At 39.8% G+C, this 19359-nt stretch overlaps 1 protein-coding gene across 1 annotated transcript in view; it reads right to left on the reverse strand.

Moving 5' to 3' along the window:
* The window catches only part of myo15b (myosin XVB), a 178095-nt gene that overhangs the window by 11436 nt on the left and 147300 nt on the right, over window positions 1-19359 (reverse strand). Inside the window, exons 43-59 of the mRNA XM_062057478.1 lie at window positions 19083-19173; window positions 18762-19017; window positions 18415-18521; window positions 11454-11513; window positions 11272-11347; window positions 10129-10244; window positions 9689-9804; window positions 9293-9434; window positions 9059-9170; window positions 7658-7973; window positions 7520-7583; window positions 7364-7436; window positions 7218-7294; window positions 7073-7149; window positions 3930-4060; window positions 3718-3812; window positions 673-750 (exon numbers count right to left, since the gene is read on the reverse strand). Of these exons, the coding sequence (XP_061913462.1) occupies window positions 673-750; window positions 3718-3812; window positions 3930-4060; window positions 7073-7149; window positions 7218-7294; window positions 7364-7436; window positions 7520-7583; window positions 7658-7973; window positions 9059-9170; window positions 9293-9434; window positions 9689-9804; window positions 10129-10244; window positions 11272-11347; window positions 11454-11513; window positions 18415-18521; window positions 18762-19017; window positions 19083-19173 (1987 nt within the window). The remainder of the gene's footprint in view (window positions 1-672; window positions 751-3717; window positions 3813-3929; window positions 4061-7072; window positions 7150-7217; window positions 7295-7363; window positions 7437-7519; window positions 7584-7657; window positions 7974-9058; window positions 9171-9292; window positions 9435-9688; window positions 9805-10128; window positions 10245-11271; window positions 11348-11453; window positions 11514-18414; window positions 18522-18761; window positions 19018-19082; window positions 19174-19359) is intronic.

The following is a 19359-nucleotide window of genomic DNA, read 5'->3' on the forward strand; positions in this document are numbered from 1 at the left end:
AATTACATTTTAGTTGAATATACCCCTGAACTAGGCTGTCATTGTCTACTGTACAATCTATATCCACAGTCTACTTTACAATCTATATCCACAGGAATGTACGTTTGTATAACGTTTTATATACACTAGCTGCTAAACTTGATTAATAGTTGAACAATCTCTTGAAGTTACATTACTTTGCAGAATGATCTAAGAATATGGCTGGCCTTTATATCATGCCATGTATGCTAACACCTAGATATGTGTAATGTACAAAAATGGTCAACTACAAACTGATTTTACCATGAAACGGAAATGCTACCATTGCCAATAACATTTATCCACTTCTTTTAAATTGTGCTGTATAACCAAAAACATGCACCTGGGGATAGGTTGATTGGCAACACTAAAACATTGGCCCTAGTGAATGAATGTGAGTGTGAATGTTGGCTGTCTATCTGTGTTGGCCCTGCGATGAGGTGCCGACTTGTCCAGGGTGTACCGCGCCTTCTGCCCGAATGCAGCTGAGATAGGCTCCAGCACCCCCCGCAACCCCAAAAGGGACAAGCGGTAGAAAATGGATGGATGGATGGAAGTAAATAAACCTTGACCTGCACATTTTTGATGTATGAGTTTCAATGTTTACTTTGTCATAATTACACTTAAAACTGGTGGATTGAAAATAATACTTACACTGAAGTTACGTATTTTGATGGGGAATTCCGCCCCACCTGGCAGATGGATAGAAGTCATTTGTGAAGTTTTACCCGCCTGCAGAAAACAAAGATACCTCAAAACTCAGGCGCAATTATGCAAGAATTCTGTAGTTTAAGCAATTGTAGAGCTTACGGATGGGTATTGCATTGGTAGTACCGAGTACCGATTCACGTACAATCAAACGGTACCATATTTGAATACTTCTGTTGCATGTGGCACCACGTCTGGTTGCAGACTCGGCATCGGCTCAAGCACTTGTCGGGCAGACAGGCGTATACTTAAACTGCCTCTAAGTAATGTCGCAATCTCCCATTCCAACAAAGCAAGCATGCCTGATAGACAACGTTCAAAAGTAAGGCTCCACTTTTAAAAATGCGTTATCGATTTACTTTAGATATGGAATATACAGTACATGCTGCTGTTTAACATTAGCGATTTTACATGGCGATTTTAACATCTCTCAATTTGGCAATAAAAATACAAACTGTTGTTAAAAAAAACAAACAGCTAATGTGGAATAATTACAACACTTTGTAGAGCTCAACAAAAAACAAGACCAGTACATTCAACATAGGCCATGTCCACATGAACAAGAATACTTTAAAAATGTTTTACCTTAAAGGCCTACTGAAATGATTTTTTTAAAATTAAACGGGGAATGCAGATCCATTCTATGTGTCATACTTGATCATTTCGTGATATTGCCATATTTTTGCTGAAAGGATTTAGTAGAGAACATCGACGATAAAGTTTTGGTCGCTGATAAAAAAGCCTTGCCTGTACCGGAAGTAGCATGACGTCACAGGTTGAAGGGCTCCTCACATTTCCCCATTGTTTACAATGCAGCGAGAGCGATTCAGGCCGAGAAAGCGACGATTACCCCATTAATTTGAGCGAGGATGAAAGATTTGTGGATGAGGAACGTGAGAGTGAAGGACTAGAGTGCAGTGCAGGACGTATCTTTTTTCGCTCTGACCGTAACTTAGGTACAACGGTTCATTGGATTCCACACTTTCTCCTTTTTCTATTGTGGATCACGGATTTGTATTTTAAACCACCTCGGATACTATATCCTCTTGAAAATGAGAGTCGAGAACGCGAAATGGACATTCACAGTGACTTTTATCTCCACAACAATACATCGGCGACGCTCTTTAGCTACGGAGCTAACGTGATAGCATCGGGTTTAAATGCAGATAGAAACAAAATAAATAAACCCCTGACTGGAAGGATAGACAGAAAATCAACAATACTATTAAACCATGGACATGTAACTACACGGTTAATGCTTTCCAGCCTGGCGAAGCTTAACAATGCTGTTGCTAACGACCCCATTGAAGCTAACTTAGCTACGGGACCTCACGGAGCTAACGTGATAGCATCGGGCTTAAATGCAGATAGAAACAAAATAAATAAACCCCTGACTGGAAGGATAGACAGAAAATCAACAATACTATTAAACCATGGACATGTAACTACACGGTTAATGACGCCATTGAAGCTAACTTAGCTACGGGACCTCGTTAGAGCTATGATAAAAACATTAGCGCTCCACCTACGCCAGCCCTCATCTGCTCATCAACACCCGTGGTCACCTGCGTTCCAGCGATCGACGGAGCGACGAAGGACTTCACCCGATCATAGATGCGGTCGGCGGCTAGCATCGGATAGCGCGTCTGCTATCCATCTCAAAGTCCTCCTGGTTGTGTTGCTGTAGTCCGCCGCTAATACACCGATCCCACCTACAGCTTTCTTCTTTGCAGTCTTCATTGTTCATTAAACAAATTGCAAAAGATTCACCAACGCAGATGTCCAGAATACTGTGGAATTTTGCGATGAAATCAGAGCTTTTTGTATTGGATCCAATGGGGTCCGAATACTTCCGTTTCAACCATTGACATCACGTGCATACGTCATCATACATAGACGTTTTCAACCGGAAGTTTCGCAGGGAATTTTAAATTGCACTTTATAAGTTAACCCGGCCGTATTGGCATGTGTTGCAATGTTAAGATTTCATCATTGATATATAAACTATCAGACTGCGTGGTCGGTAGTAGTGGGTTTCAGTAGGCCTTTAAAATCCACCTGGGAAACTAAAAAAAAAAATATCCAAAGTGTTTCCTGGGCTCCGTATAAGTGTGCGCTGATTGTAGAGATAATGTACACCTCACTGTACATGTACACTATATTGATGAACAGAGTCAGTTAGTGCCAGCTTTTCTGCCATCTGATTGGGCAAAATGTACATGACAGCCAGTGAATGTGTTTTCGTTTCATGTAATATCACAGGTCTACCTGCTTAATCCTGCCAGTAGCATATGCTTTGTCTCAAAGATTAAGCCATGCAAGTACAAGTTCACAGAGGACTGTCCAGTGAAAATGTGAATGGCTCATTAATTCAGTTATGGCTCCTTCGATTAATATTAGTTAATATAGTTAATATTGAGAGGTGTTTTTGAAAATATCCGTGTTCATGTGGACAGGGCCTTAATGGCATATGTCGATGTCCTTACTACAGCAAACTACCTGGGACAAATTGAAATGAATGCATACTTGCATGCATAAAAGCCCCGTTTCCGCCATTCTACTCAATGCTGTTGTGTCCTCGGGCAAGACACTTTACCTACCTGCTCCCAGTGCCACACACACTGGCCTAAATGTATCTTAAATAATTGGTTTCACTATGTAAAGCGCTTTGAGTCACTAGAGAAAAGCGCTATAAAAATATAATTTACTTCACTTCACTTGCAAATGAGACTGACAAGTGTAAGAAAACAAGATTTAACAACTGGACAGCACAGTTATCATTATCAGCTCAGTGTTAAATGTTAAATACAAAAAAATATTATATTATTTGTTTCACAAATTAGCTAATTAATTAATTTATTACCATATAAACACACATAATTAGCGTAAATTGGTACGGTTGTGTACCAGTATTGATACTGTGTCCATTCAAATATGAAAGGTGCCCAACTCTTTGTGCTAAAACATGTATTAATCTATAGGTTGACTTGCCAGGATGGCCTTCAGCTCAATACGTGAGGGGATGTTACGGCGGCCACCAAAAGTGAGAGAACGTTGAAGGTTGTCCTGGCAAACAGACACCAGCTCTGAAAGCATATTCATAAAAGGAGATGCAAACAAAACAACACATTAGATTCTGTTTGTATTTTTATACGGCATGTGAAATCATAAAAAAAAAAACAGTGAAGTTCGTCAGCTTCTACCTTGGAAAGGGTGTTCATGGTCTTTGTTGATGTCCTGTAAGTGGCACGAGACGTAGGGCTGGAGAGTTCCAGAACAGGGGAAGAAGCCAGTAACGAGGGTGAGTAGACGCCAGCCTAAATGGCAGCTGCCTCTGTGGAGATAATGCACATAAACATGTTCAAGCAATTTTGGACTCAAAACCTCTTTCAGTGTGATTGACAGATTTTTTTTTTTTTTTTTTTTTACTGTATTTTCATTTTAAAAATGATGAATGAGGTGTTCTGATGTTAGTTGTTAGTTTGGCACTTTTTTATTTTACAACAAATACTTTGTTTTTTCTTTTGTATTTGTTATCTACCATTTTTTCAGATTCTTCCTCTTCCTCTTTTAAAAGTAATGTCTTCTTTCAAAAGCAATTTCCAGTATCTTTTTTTTGTGTGTGTGTCCTGTCCAGCTACTCAGCCAAAACAGATTGTTGATGTAGATGCCCAAATTTGTCGTACATATGTACGTTACAAAACAGAAGTATGGGATACTTCTCTTGTTGCCTTATTTGTATTTGACTTTATTAAATGGATTTATATTAATGTTTGGGGTCTTCACCAGAGGACCCGCAATCCACCCCGACTCGCGCCTTGGGAGGCGCCCCCCTCCTGCCCCATTTTGACTAGTCGGAGCTGTACAGCCCGCCCTGCATCTCCGATACCTCTTCCTCCAGGCGGGCGATGTCGAATGGAACCCTGCACCCACCTGTGCCGGGTGTTCCAAGACAATTTGCTGTGATTTTACTCCCATCTTCTGCACATTCTGCATCCCCTGCCAAAATACTACACACCGCTCGTGCACTGGTGTTTTCCCGCTATATTACGATCACCAACTGGACATGTCCACTTGCCACCCTACTCCAGTCAATGCACCTCAAGACCAATCTCCCACTACCCAGTCCCATCAGTTGACTACCCATTTTTCCTCTAGCTTCCCCCATCAACAAAAACTGCCTGACTTGAAAAGCGAAACTGACCTACCTTATCTCGTTCTCCTCTAATCTGCAGCTCCTGCTCCCAAGGTGTCCATGTGAAGTGTGAACCAGAAACAAGATCGGAGCTAAATCGGCAGAGGACCCTGAATAAGTGGACATGCCAGACTTGTATCTGTTCCACTGTCCCAAGAACCATTCTCAACTGTGATTCCAGAAACATAAAATAAATAGAAAAGAAAAAAGGATTCGACAAGTAGTGAAATAAGTGAGATAAAAAGGAAAACGAGAATAAAAAACAAACATAGCTAATGATTCTCAGAAAGAGAGAGTTTGGTTGGTGTTTACGTGTTTACAGGCGTATTGTGAGAGAGAGAAAAAAGTAAAAAAGAAAGATGTAATGAAGCATAATGAAAGAAAAAAATTACAACATTTACCGTGCTTCAGATGTTAATAATACAGCCACGGCGTGGCTTCAGGATCGCGGTAAAGTTGACCGCTGATAAAAAGTTTATCCACCGCGATGACAGTTCGGCATCCTTCGGCGATAAACTTCTTATGAAGCGGGAACAGATGGCGCCGTCTGTTGAGAATCTACTTGGGGTACTGGTCGTTTATGCTGAAGTTGGATCCCTTCAGCTCTGCGACTGTTCCTTCTGCTTGAAGTGTTTAAATTGTGCCACGATAGGTCTCGGCCTCTACTCTCTGGCTTTTTGGCTCCAAGCCGGTGGATGCGGTGGAAGGTGATGTTCCTGATGGTGTCTGCTGGAAGCTTGAGCTGGTGTTCCATGAAGGACTTCACGGTTTCCCCGGGATCTACCTCTGTCCTTTCTTCTTCGTGATCTTGTTTTCTCGGGTGAGTTGTGCCACTCCGTCGGTGAGCGATTTCACGGACTCACGAAGAGCAGCGTTCTCTTGGGCGAGAGAGACAACCTGTTGTTGTCCGAAGTCCAAACTCTCTCGGATGGCTTGGAACTCCTTGTGGAGTACCTCGACAAGTGCGAGGCGGCCATCCAAGAAAATCAGCCTCTTGTCGATGAAATCCAAGATATCAGCGGCTGTGACACTTTGCCAGGTGAGTCTTCCGGGCGGCTCCTATTTGATGTTGGCGTCCTCGAGGGCTTTCCCATGACGAGACGATCAAAGCACTCTTCAATATAGTCTTTGAGTGCTTCCAGATTTGGATATTTAAATATGTTGTTTGCTTATTTTTGCCTTGGTTTAATTTTGGCGGATGTCTGAATGAATCAGAATTGTTTGATAGCCTTGTGATCCACTTGACTGTTTTTTTCCCGTGTCACATACGCTCTTGCGAGACTACAGCATTACTGGCCCCTCCTACCTCCAATATTTTTAATCCCATTTTAGTATTTCTATTCATGTTTTTGTAGTTGCCGTTTTTGTGCAGTCTATTCTTTTTTCCTCGTTATCTTGTTGCTCTGCTCCAGCTGCTTCTTTGGCTTGGCTAATTTTTAACATCTCTGCACTGTTGTTTTCAGTTGTTCTTCTGAGAGTGTTTGCAATTTTTTTGTATTGACCATTATGTTTTTGGTAAGCAAGACGTTACTTAAATAATTTTTTTTTTGCCAACTCTGTGTATGTCATTAAACATGACTGTCTCCTATTTAAGATACAATTTGGATAGACTTTTTCTGCATATGAATTATATCTCTTTAAGAACCTAACACTTGGTTCATATCAGAAATCTAATGCTTCGCTCGACCATTGGTCAATTATTATTCTCATCTTGCATATCAATCACTTGAGGCAATTTGTAGCCTGCTTGGGCACACTTGACACCTTAAGCCTGTAAGAGTTGATTGAGTGCTTCATACTATGGTCAAGCATGGTGCCCATTTATAAGCTGGAAAGTTTGGGAATGGTATGCTTGCTTTCCCACCAAAGATTTATGTACCTCATAAAACCTAAGTCCAGCAAGCATAAAAGGATTAATTGCAGACGTTTCCGCTTTTTCTTGACGCCCTGCCTTTTGCAACATTTTGCAACAATTATTCGAAAGTAAGGAACAGCCTCAACAAGGTCTGTTAATGGAAGAATAATTTAATTAATCTTTTTTTTTTTACTTGTTTGCAGATAACGATGCAATCCATCTTTGAATATGAGACTGTAGAATAAAAACATTTCGATTTGTCTATTTCAAATTTTAAAAACATGAAGTACACTTACCTATTTGGGTTGTTGGTTGTTTGCTTGATGACCTGGCAGTAGACTTCATCCCTGAGCTGCTCTTTTTCCTTCCCAAGCTGAACACAGTTTTTAAGAATTAGATTATCATTATTTTCTCCAATTAAAGGAAATGAGGGACACGGACCAGTAAGATATGATGCAAACAGTCTGCTTGCGAGGTTTGCTTCTTCATTGCTGTATCGCCCATAAACTGCATGATAGCTTTAAGGGAGTGTGCAATATTAGAAAAACTAAAACATGTTTTATTCGTAATAGCTTGACGTTTCTTACCCGTAAAGCACTGAACAGATAACTGGTTGACATCAGGGTCGTTGTAAAGAATGAGAGACTTCGAAATCGGCGCCTAAAAAGGAATGGCCAGATGCATTTGTTCAATTGCAGAATAATGAACGCGAAAAGAGGACGGATGTGTTGGCTTTGTCTTACCTTTGTGAATTGAACAGCTTCCAAAAAAAGTTTGCCACTTGGATTTAAGCCTTCATTTTCCGTTCTTTAATGAACATGCAATGATAACCAAATATCAGATCCAATATTTGAGTCAAAACAAATAAACAAAAATCTTACCTAAAGTATTTCCTGGCAAACTCAGCCATTGCTAACATTTGTAAGTCTTGAGGCGTCTCTTGGATGGAGGTCCGTACCGATCTCTGGAATGAATCTTCTCTCGTGGGCCATGCCAAGTAACTGTGGTCTGCTTCCTTGCTGATGGGAACTAGAGTAGCTTCTTTTGGCAGAGTGTCAGGTCTTGCAACTCTCATACTTTTCCGCCTATCATCTCTTCGATCAAGTTTGTGATGATGGTAGTCCAATGCGGCTGATGGCTGTGTTCGATCAGCTGGAAAAAGACCAGACCTTCCTCCCAAAGTACCAAAATACCAACCTGCAAATTTTAAAGGAAATTGTTGAGTTTATTTCAAATAGGCACCCTGAATTGCCTTGTGATGTCCCTTCTCTATTTCAGTGGTTTGGTTCCTGCCATTGTGGGTCAGGTGTCTTGGTCTGCATTCCAACATGCTCCTACTTGTGTCAGTTCCTTTTTGGTGTTTACTGTCTATGCTATTTGTTTTAGGCAGTTTGGTCTGGTGACTAGGGCAAGGTATGTGGAACCAGGTGGCAATTACCAAAAGTGGAAATAAGAAATTACGTTTTCTTACGTTACTGTAATTAGGTCAATTTGTTTTGTACTCAGTAGTTTTTAAAATGTCTAATTTTACTTGTACTTAAATAAATATTGTACTTTGTTACATTTTTATTCCCATCACATAGGATCTACCAAGTGAAAACATTTTTAAAAAATACAAGCGGTAGAAAATGGATGGATGGATGGACAAATTTCATTGCACATTTTCTTGCGTTTGAGTCATTGCAGACACACAAATGCTCTGGTGATGCGATCCACAGCCTCGCACACAGAATAAGTGTCAGTCTGCAAATGTTTCTGTTGTCTGGATTACGGTTCAGAAAAGTGTTACAGATTATAGATGTGTGCTGCTGGTTCAACCCATCGCACACAGGTAGGAGCATGATAACATGAATGTGTAGAAAATGATGGTCTCCAAGTCCATGTATGCATGCAAAAATCCTCATTTGAATAAGACGGTAATTTTTCAACTGCACACGCAGTCTTAGTAGATCACAGGCAACATGCCCACTCAAAGTACATGCTATTTAGTTTTTTTGCCACTCTGTGCTGTATATTTGTGCTAGATTTTTCCACAACTCTGTCTGATGTTTTTGGTCGTTTTACTTTGTACTTTTTTCTTGTTATCGACGTGGCTTTGCATATTTTTGTGCTAATTAGCATATCTGCATATCCATGATGACAGACATGCTAAAACAATTGCGCTCTCTATTTTGCACATGTTTTAAAATATGCAAACCTGAAGTAGATCAGGCTTTAAGTGTAAGAATAGAAGTACACCAAATAAGAAAGCAGTTCTTTTGTCTGCTATTGGCATTGCTTACCTGTCTGGAGTGCCTCCATTGGTAGGAGCTTGATTATATCTCCTTTGCTAAAGCTGAGTAGACTCTTGTCATCTGTGACAAAGCTCTTCAGGGCAACCACGTGGTCAGAGTTCTAAGGAACAAAAAGTGTTATATTATGAGAGTTATAAAACATCCATCAGCAGTCTAAATAAATATGTATTTGGGATAGTATGAAGTCAATATGATTCTACAAAGAAGACAAGGGCTTGGTACCTCAATGAGCTGTTTGAGGAAGAGTTGGACTGTGGCAGTGATTTGCGGAGCCTTGGTAGAATGTAGCTGTAGGTTTTCATTCTTCAACTCCAGTTGGACTTGGTTGGTGCCACATAGTTCAACCGACAGCAGCTCTGCAAAACTTTGAGGGTGCAGATATGCCTGTGTGTGTCGGCTTTGTGATGAACAAATCCCCACCCAAACTGTACAAGTATCATTCCTCTACTCTTATCAATTAGCAAATGTACATTTTCACATCGACAATAAGCATCAGTCTCCTCAAATATCGTCCATGTAGACCTTGTGCGTGCAGACAAAAATATTATTTATAGCAAGCCTCTCAAGGGTTGATAAGATTAACTGTTATATACTGTTACTGTGTCTGCTAAATCTTACCTGTAGCTTCTCAGCAGGCGAAGGTGTTTTGGGTCAATGCCTGACGCTGCCACCATTTTCATTAACCGAATGCCACGATGGCACACACCCAAAATCTGAGTGTCATCATCGTCTGACTGCAATGCAATATAGAGTATTAATAACAATCCTGAAGTTTAAAGAAAAAGTAAAAGAATGGAAAATATTAAGTTCTATATGTTCCTTTTGAATACACTTGTATTTTTTCCTTTACTTTACTGGTCCACTTCTTAGTATTGTGACTGTCCAAAACCCCCGGGGTTTGTTGTATTAGAAATGAAGATAAGATATTATAGCAATACATTATGTTTTTTTGACATTTGGTTCCAGGGAAGGACTACATTTCTAATTAGGTTTTGGAAAGCAGTATATTTACTATGCATTGTGCTAACCTTTCTTCCGTGCAAATGTTCCATCTTTACCTGTATAGGAAATAATCGTGAAAAGTAGTTTTCCCAGTTGTCCCGAGCAGCAATGACAATCCTTTTCTTTAAGCTGTCGTCCTGGATGGTGCTCACAGTTCCCACATTAAAATTAGCTGTTGAGAAGAAAAATAACAAAAATGACAATAAATGATGTGTCAGAAAAGGTATACTCTGGTTAAGAATCCTGTATGTCCCTTCATGAGAAGCTTTCTTTTTGTCTTATCAATTTTGGAGGGGCGTCCAGTTCTTGATTAAGTCACAGTTGCGCCATATGTTCTCAACTTGATGACTGTCTTCACTGTGGCTTGTTCATTATTGTGTACACTTCTACCGACATATATGTATATATGACTGTTTTACTGTTGGCCCTCTGCCAGAAGCAAAGCGGCTATTAACTTGGCAACATGTAATACAACACAATTTACAGAATAGTAAAAGCATTTATAGAGGTACAAATGTCACATGTTACATAACCAAACATCTTTGATCATCAAAGCCTGATTGTAACAATCCACATTTTCTTTTTTATTAATACAGCAGAGAGTTTGAAAGACAAAAGTGCAGCACCACCCCTCTTTGTTGGGCAAACAACATTTGGCACAACCCTGGCCACGATCGGAGGCCCTTACCAAACTACCCAATCATGTTTATTTGTTGATCTTTGTGTTTTAGCCTTTTTTGAGGCGGAAAAGTCTCAAATGCGCTCTGTTTATTTGTGGGAATCCCCATTAGCTGTGTTCTCATTTTGCCTCAAAATTTAACAAATCAAATTCGACAATGAAAATCCGCAGTCACTGATTGCCCCAACTAATTGACACCCTAATTCAGGATTCTACTTGTTGAATGGCTTTAAAATTATCTTTAAGGATTTCTGGAAATGAACCCACTCCTTCGCATATGTTTACCTGCAACGCTACCATTTTGGGGAAGCCATTTTGTATTCTGGGATAATTACATGACAAGTCACATGACAACTGACTTAATGTGCTCAAGTCAACCCTCAGTAAAGACCATTTTAAGACATTTGAAGTTCTGTGACTTCTAATGTGTTCAAATAGTTTCAAGATTGTGTTAAGATTTTGGATTGATACTTTGACATTTGATTTAATCTATAGTAGTCATGGCCCTCACAATCCTTACCGAGCAAATCCTTCATCTTCCTTCTTTCCTCTCTGCTTATCTTCACACAGCTGTCAGAATAAGTGTCCCTCATGATCTATAAAAAGCATCATACCAAATTAGGAACAAGTCTACTGTTACAAGAGAAAATTGGATTACAATTGTAGCACAAATCCAAGGTCAACCGAGTCGTCTGTGCTTACCTGTTCACATAAAAGATTGAGGACATATGGTCGGTTGAATGCGTCTTCTGGGTAAAACACCTAAACACAGTAGAAAAACAGTTAGTGCAATATATAAAAGAAATACTGAGTAGTGTTTAGCTCATTGCTAAACCTCATTTTATATTATGACTGGATGTGTATGAACACCCAAGCAATTTTACATGTGGCGCAAAACCTGGATATGTAGTATATGTGGCGCTTAATTTGTATACCCCTTAAAAAGTAACTAGTTGTGTCCCTGAATTAGAAATGATGCAAATCCACTCAACCCGTTTCAAACACCCAAAAGTATTGACAAAGAACACATTTCAAAGAGAATAACTATACTTGTACATGCTGTGTAGTTTTAACCATATTATTGTTTTTAGTATTTACTAATGCTTGTATTTGTCCTAAATCAGAGATCACAATTGGCAACCATAAATCTTGAAGCATTTCATACAATGTCATAAAAGTTTTCTATTTTATTCTAACCTAATCTTAGATTATGGCAGACTATATGTAATATATAAAATTGTAACTGGTTCTTTCAGTGCAATGAGAAAATCATTTTAATTTGAACTACAATCTTTCTCAAACTGTTTTTTGAGTGCAATAAGAAACGTATATTTAATGTATCATAAGATTTCTGTTAAAATGAAGCCCATAGTGACATTTTTGGTTGTCACCTTTATTTTGAAAAGTATCAAAGTATCGAAAAGTGTCTACTGTATATATATATTTTGGTACAAGTCCTAATACCAGGAAAGCAGTATTGAAACAGGTCCTGAAAAACTAGTGTCTGGACCAGCTTTTCACATTTTCACCTTTTTTAAATTTATAATTTTTATTCCTAGAAGGATTGGCCACAAAATAATCCAGTGTGCCTCCACCTCAGCCATTTAAGGAAAGGAAGCCTATGGAGGTGCTATAAATCTTGTCTGTTTGGGCAACCTATTGAATGAGGCTAGCGGACGCTTATTTGCATCCCAAAATATTTGTTTTTACTTTGTAAAAAGGTGACTAATATAAAAATTTGCTGAACTGATGCATGATGTATAGTCTTACTCCTAAATTTCAGCGGGGGCATTTGCGTTGCGGCTGTGCTGCGAGTTTGCTGCGTGCTATGTAGAAGCTGTGTGTATTTTCTGTGGAGAGGTCCTTAGCGTCAAGTCTGGGAGGCAGTAGAAGGGCAACACAGGGTAGATGGTTGAAGTTTGACACAAGAGTGGAAATGTAACAAGGTAGAATTTAGGGGTCCTGTACGACAATGCCATTAAATTAAATTACTTCCTAGTGCTGCTCTGCCCAATGCCAATAACATTTGTGGTCCTGAACAACAGGAACTTAAAGACTGCATTTTTTACTATCTGTTACTTTCTCCTATCGGCACCGTTTTTCCCTTTGTCGAAAATCAAAAAAGAAGGATAAGGACTTACCCTTCTTCTTGTGCATTGATTACCATGACCATGGTCTCACATTGCAGTGGACTTAAGTCACTGGCCTTCTTACTTCCCAGGGTAACATTATGGTCTTAACTGTGGTCAACTGTTTCTCCAAAATGGTCCACTACGTTGCCCTGCCCAGACTTCCATCATCCTTTTATACAGGCTAGCTTTTGGTGAGCTAGTTTTTTTAACATCATGGCATAACCTTGGATTTAGTCTCTGACATGCGTCTGTAGTTTATCTCTGAAGTCTAGGGGGCTTTTTGCAAGTTGCTGAGTGCGTTGGTCAGCCTATCCTCAGGTCATTATCCTCAGACCAATGACCAGATAGAGCAAACCAACCAGGTCTTGGAGGCCATTCTTCTCCCTGTTTGCATTGACACCCTTCTTCATGGTCCTCCCATCTCCCATGGATTGAGAAAGCCCACAACACCACAGGAATGTCTCTCTTTAAGATGTTTTCCTTCCCAGGAGGCAATTGTTCCGCTGATTCATCTGCATCTCTCCATCCATCCTGTCTGGCTGACCGTGACTGTCACAGTATTCCAAAAAGCCTTCGTCTACTCAACTAATTTTACTTGGAATATGCTGCAAAAAGACTGGAAATTGACTTAAGTTTTCATTCTTAAATGCTTTTAAATCAACTTGTTTTAATTAACCTGTGCTTCTTCATGTCACTGTATTGCTGTAACTTTGTGTGAAACTTTGCTGCCTCTTGGCCAGGACTCTCTTGAACAATGGGTTTTTAATATCAACATGATTTATTTTTTCCTAGTTAAAAAAAGGTTAAATTAAGTAAAATACACCAAACATGTTCAATGCCTTCAATCTCAAGCCAGTCACCACCAGTCAGCTGAGCCCTTGATAATTATTTGGTTGTGTTGAGCTGAATCTCAGTATTTGGGTTTGTATGCTACATTTCCCAGAATGCATCTGCAGTAGCAGCAAACAGGTGCTTGTCACCTAATCAGTCACCATCACTGATGTAGAGCACCTGGGAAGGACTGGGGGATAGCCCAGTCAGTCGAAAAAAGAAACTTCAAAGGAAAGAAGCTCCAAATCTACTCATGACTTCAGTCCAAAGATGCAAATGGTCGGTGAAATGTTTTCGTTGCTTTCGTGCTGATTAAAATGTTGCTTAATATGGTCAAGTTTATGTTTAAATGCTTTGTGATTTGTCAATGACTGCGTTGCAGCATTTATTTAATAGATTTTGTGGTCAATTAGTTTGAATTAAGCTATTTCCTTTTTTGAGTTTGACAAACAAAGTATAGAATACAGAGTTAAAACATGTTAAAATTCTGTTAAATGTTAAAACTTAACTGAAAGGTGTTTCTTCTTCATTAAATTTACAAGACTGAAAATGTGGACACTTTGACATTCCATTCCATTCAAAATGCTCAAGTGATTGGAGTTTATCCTTGACCGGATGTGAGTTCAGATCAGAGAACGTTGTTGTGGTTTGTGAAGCCCTTTGAGGCACTTGTGATCAAGGGATAAAGGAATAAACTTTGACTGGTTAGATGGTTAATAGACTTAATGTTTAATATCTTAACTTTTTTCTCTCTGTCTTTAAAGGTTTACAACTTGACCTATCAACTAAAAGAAAAATAAAAGTTTGTGTTGGAGCTTAAATTGAGTTGTCCTTGCGTTCTTTGGAGGATAAAACTTGATAGGCTGACAATTAGAAATTATGACATCACACTGATAAACTTTATAACATAAAAAAAAAAACACTAATGAAGTGAGATTACCTATACTGTACTATAGGTGAATTATGCTGAACTAGTAGCCGATCGTTAACTTCCCCTGAACTCAGTGTACACAAACATGGCATCGATTATGTAGGACTTCTTTACTGAAGGAAGACATACCGTGTGCCACACATACCAAATGCCCTGCAACCACTCCAAGAAGAGGAAAAAAAACACGTGGCTTCAACACGTCAAACCTCACTAGCTACCCGAAAGGTCAACGTTGCCACGACGGTGCCTCAAAAAACGATGAAGATGCCTGCACCGCCAAAGACTCTGCCCAATACCAGCAGCAAAGAAAGGCCTGGGACAGTTGCTGCACCCAAAACATACAAAAAGCCCATCAGGGACTGCTTGGGAACCTAATTGATTTGGCATGGAAATGATGATTCTGGACGACCAGCTCCACGCCATCACGAAAGAGTAAAGACACTGGTTCCCATCAGCCAGCAAACACCCCGTAGTCACGATTTGTACTTCTGAGCCACACCTATTTTTTTAATGTGCAGTATGTTTGCCAGCAATAGATAGACATTGATAGATGAAAATAAGGACATAAGCTTTACTACCGATTTTTATAGCTGCAGTAATGATATATTTGATTAGAAGAAATCTATAGGTACACCATTGTATGAGTCGTGAGTTACCTCTAGGTGTGTACAAACAGTTAAATCTAAATTAAAAACAATGAATCGGTTATTGGTCTTGAGAAAGTGGAATATCGGTATTGGCTTAAAATAAATGTATATTATGCATCCTTCGATTTTACCTTTAACACCATTTTTGACTTCAGAAAGAGAGGTACACGTGTCACATAATGGAATACATGTATATAGCGCTTTTTCTAGTGTCTCAAAGAGACACACATTATATAATCACTCCATATTCACATTTTGGTGGTGGTAACAATTGTAACCACAGCTGCTCTGGGGTAGACTGACGAAAAAGTGTCTGCCAATTTGCGTCTACGGCTTCTCCGACCACCACTCAACATTCATTCACATGTGTGTGATTAGCACTGGGAGCAAGGCTGAGTAAGTGTCTTGTGCAAGGACTCGGATGACGAAAGCCAGATGTGATACTTTCTGGACAGCTACTAGACCAGACCTGGGCATTCTGCGGCCCGCGGGCCGCATCCGGCCCTTTGTGCATCCCTGTCCGGCCCGCGTGAGGCCAATTATAAATTACAAAATAAATTTTAAAAAGTATCTATGTCGAGTGTGCAATACAACGGTGCTGCTTTTGTTTTGAAAATCGTTATTTGTATTACTTCCGTGTGGACGTATGCGTGATTGTGAGTGAATGTGAACAACTGCAATTACAAAATAAAGTTGAAAAAACATCTATGTCCTGCGCGCAATACAACTGTGCTGCTTTTATTTTGAAAAGTATTATTTATGGGCGTGTGTCCGTGTGTAACCTGCGAGTGAAGGTGCACATGCAGCGACAAGTGATGCACGGTTTACACCCGAGACGCCAAAAAGAGAAAAGTTGATGAGGAATGCCGTGTTTTCAACAAGACATGAACTGCAAAGCAACGTCCCCTCTAAGGTGCGTGCCTGCGCAATTGCGCACTGCTCAAGCGTCCGCTGCGCGCAGCAAGTATATGCCGCGCACCAAATCAAATCCCATCTGAATTCTAAACAAAATAAACATATTTATTCTATGGAATTTTGCAATGCAACTTTGAGTGACAGTGACAACAAGCGGCCCTAATGGTGTTCGTCAACACCGTTCAATTGAACACCGTTCAATTATTGTAACGTCTATCGAGATGCTTCGAGGACAGGAATTATATTGATCACTTTATTGAACAAAACTGTTTATATTCGGACATAACCACACCAAAAACATGATTAAAACAATTCTATCTCGAAAAACTAGTCATTTTCTGCCGTACAAACCAGGCCAAAACCAACTTGTCATCTGTCACCAACACGCATAGCACTAAACCACTGGTGCGTTTAAGGCCACACAAAAAGTCGGACAACTCAAACACCACACAAAGTTACACTATGACTCCTCAGTCATACGTGTGCTTATTTTACTGTCATTTATTATTAATGTTAATTTATATATATTAGTCATGGAATGCTGTTACACACACTATGTTGAAGTATTACTATTATTATTATTATTATTATTATTATTTATCTTACGGTATATATCAAAAATAATATTGAGCAAAATTTAATTGAAATATTGTCGATGTGGCCCTCCAGCAGTGCTCGGGTAGCTCATGCGGCCCCCGGTAAAAATTAATTGCCCACCCCTGTACTAGACCATCTGAGCCACACCGTTGAGCTTGCCTCTTCTTCGTTTCTTTGCCTCTGCCCTTACGCTGCACCTTGGAAGTTTTTGTAAACTGTTTTCTGTTGCACTTTGTTTTATTTGCTAGTGATTATTTAATTCCCTGTACGCCACCTTTTTTTCCTCATTATATCTTTATTTTTGCACGTCATCTCCGTGTCTGCTTTAGGGTGCAACATCCGGCATACCGCCAGCCGTAACACACATGTTTGTAAGGTCATCCACTTGTCAAGAGGCTTTTGAAACAGCCACATTGTTTGTGTAGTGGTCTCGTACTCGTGCCCAAATTTACGTGTCTCTTTAAATCAGAAGTTAATGCGAGTGCGTTTGGCACATCCCGTCTGCTATTAAAAAAAATAAATATGCATCAAATATAGTATTGTTGAAAAATAAGCCCTTTCGCTGTTGAATTTTGAGGTACAGTATATCTCAGGTCCGCCACACAACCGATCCAGAGCGTGGACAATTGAACTGTTATCTTGTATTTCTTCCATTTAAGGTTTTCTTAAATGGAAGGTTTCTTGTTGATGGTCCTGTATCCCATTCTACTCTTGTGCAAATGTACAATCTTGCCAATGAGGTCCATCGTCAGCTGTTTGGTTTTTCCCAAGGTGGTAGAGAGGTCTGAATGGAAGAGACTTATTCTGTCTTTTAGCCACATCAGTGCCTTAGACTGGAAGTCTCTGCATAGAGTGGTGAGGACGGCGGAAAAGATCATCAGGACTCCTCTTCCTCCTATCCGGGAAATCGCAAAAAGCCGCTGCCTGACCAGGGTTCAGAAAATCAGTAGAGACTCCTCCCACCCCCAACAAGGACTGTTTTCACTGCTACACTCTAGAAAGAGGTTCCGCAGCCTCCATAGCAGAACCTCCAGGTTCTGTAACAGCTTCTTCCCTCAGGCCATAAGACCCTTGAAAGCATCATAATAATCCCCTCAATTCCCCCCAAATACAGACTAACTCGCTGGAATATAAAAACAATACAACATACATCCATAAACGTGGATGCATATGCAAAAGTGCAATATATTTATCTGTACAGTAATCTATTGATATCTGCACCTTATTGCTCTTTTATCCTGCATTACAACAAGCTAATGCAACAAAATTACGTTCTTATCTGTACTGTAAAGTTCAAATTTGAATGACAATAAAAGGAAGTCTAAGTCTATAATTAGGGTACTTTCCTAAAGGGATAGGACTAAACTGCGTGTTTCAAGGACTCAAATAGAATGCTTGTTGGTTGGTGGGGGAGCAAATACTTTAATTTACAACCTATATTTAATTCAATTTATTCTAAATTGTCTTTTTGTAAAAATAAACCACCCCCAAAATTCTGCACTGTTCATGTCTTCGTAAGGGGATAATTAAAAAAATTGGCAGGGGAACAAAAACATAGTTTCGCCACCGTATATCATGTGTTGACTTGAGTGGTTGTGTATGTAGTTTACCTCTTTGCGCAGGAAGAGTTTTCCAGGCATATTGCAGAAAGACAAATAAACACCAGGAGAATAACGGTGAAGTTCAGAGTGGGACATCTTGTCATCTAGCATCTTACCTAGGATGAATGAGCATCATGCAGGTGTGAAATATTGCATAATGTCTTTTAAAAAGTCATGAGATTACAGTTGGAAAAACGTATGCTTATTATTTATTAAGTTTATGTTTGAGCACAGATCCTGCAGACTGGCTTCTCCTTTGGTGAACACTAATACATGTCAATTATTCATTCATTCTTTTGAAGAATAATAGAAGTCAATCAACATGCTGTCTGACAAAAAGTCGATGGTAAACTCACTGAGAGATGGGGCAGCCATGGTTGGTGGTTCAGGGATGTCGTGAGGGAAGGTCGTTGAGCGTGAGGGACAGTCCGGCGGAGAAGGTACAATGTTTGGAGCGCGCTGAGAGCCAAATAGATCTTCTAGTGAGCGTTGTTTCTGCCTCATGTTGCTGGAAATGACACGACGGCTTCCAGTGGACGGAGGAGAGGACTGTGGGGATGGAGTGCTTATTGGAGACTGCTGTTTGGCTGCTGGGGTGGTCACCCACTGTTTCTGCAAGAAGTGAAGAGTGGACATTCAGTAAGTGTACTTTTCTATCACAATTAGGAGTTTGTCACCTTTTGTTGAGGCACTGGGGCTTTCTGTCTGAGTTTGGCAAGCGCTTCCTCTTTGGGATCCACCTTCTTAACAAAGTGCCTTGATGGAGCTCTGTAGAGTAAATAATTAAAAACGAAATATGGACTTTTTATGACCACTTTTGATTTTTCGTTTTTGTGGCAGTGATGAGTTTTAACCATTACTTAAATGTATCTTAGCTTCAAAAAAATCATCAATCACATGAGGAAAAATTAAGTATTTGACGCCCTGCCAATTTTGTAGCTTTACCCTTACAAA

This window comes from Entelurus aequoreus, linkage group LG08 (assembly GCF_033978785.1).
Source record: "Entelurus aequoreus isolate RoL-2023_Sb linkage group LG08, RoL_Eaeq_v1.1, whole genome shotgun sequence".
In the NCBI taxonomy this organism is placed as follows: Eukaryota; Metazoa; Chordata; class Actinopteri; order Syngnathiformes; family Syngnathidae; genus Entelurus; species Entelurus aequoreus.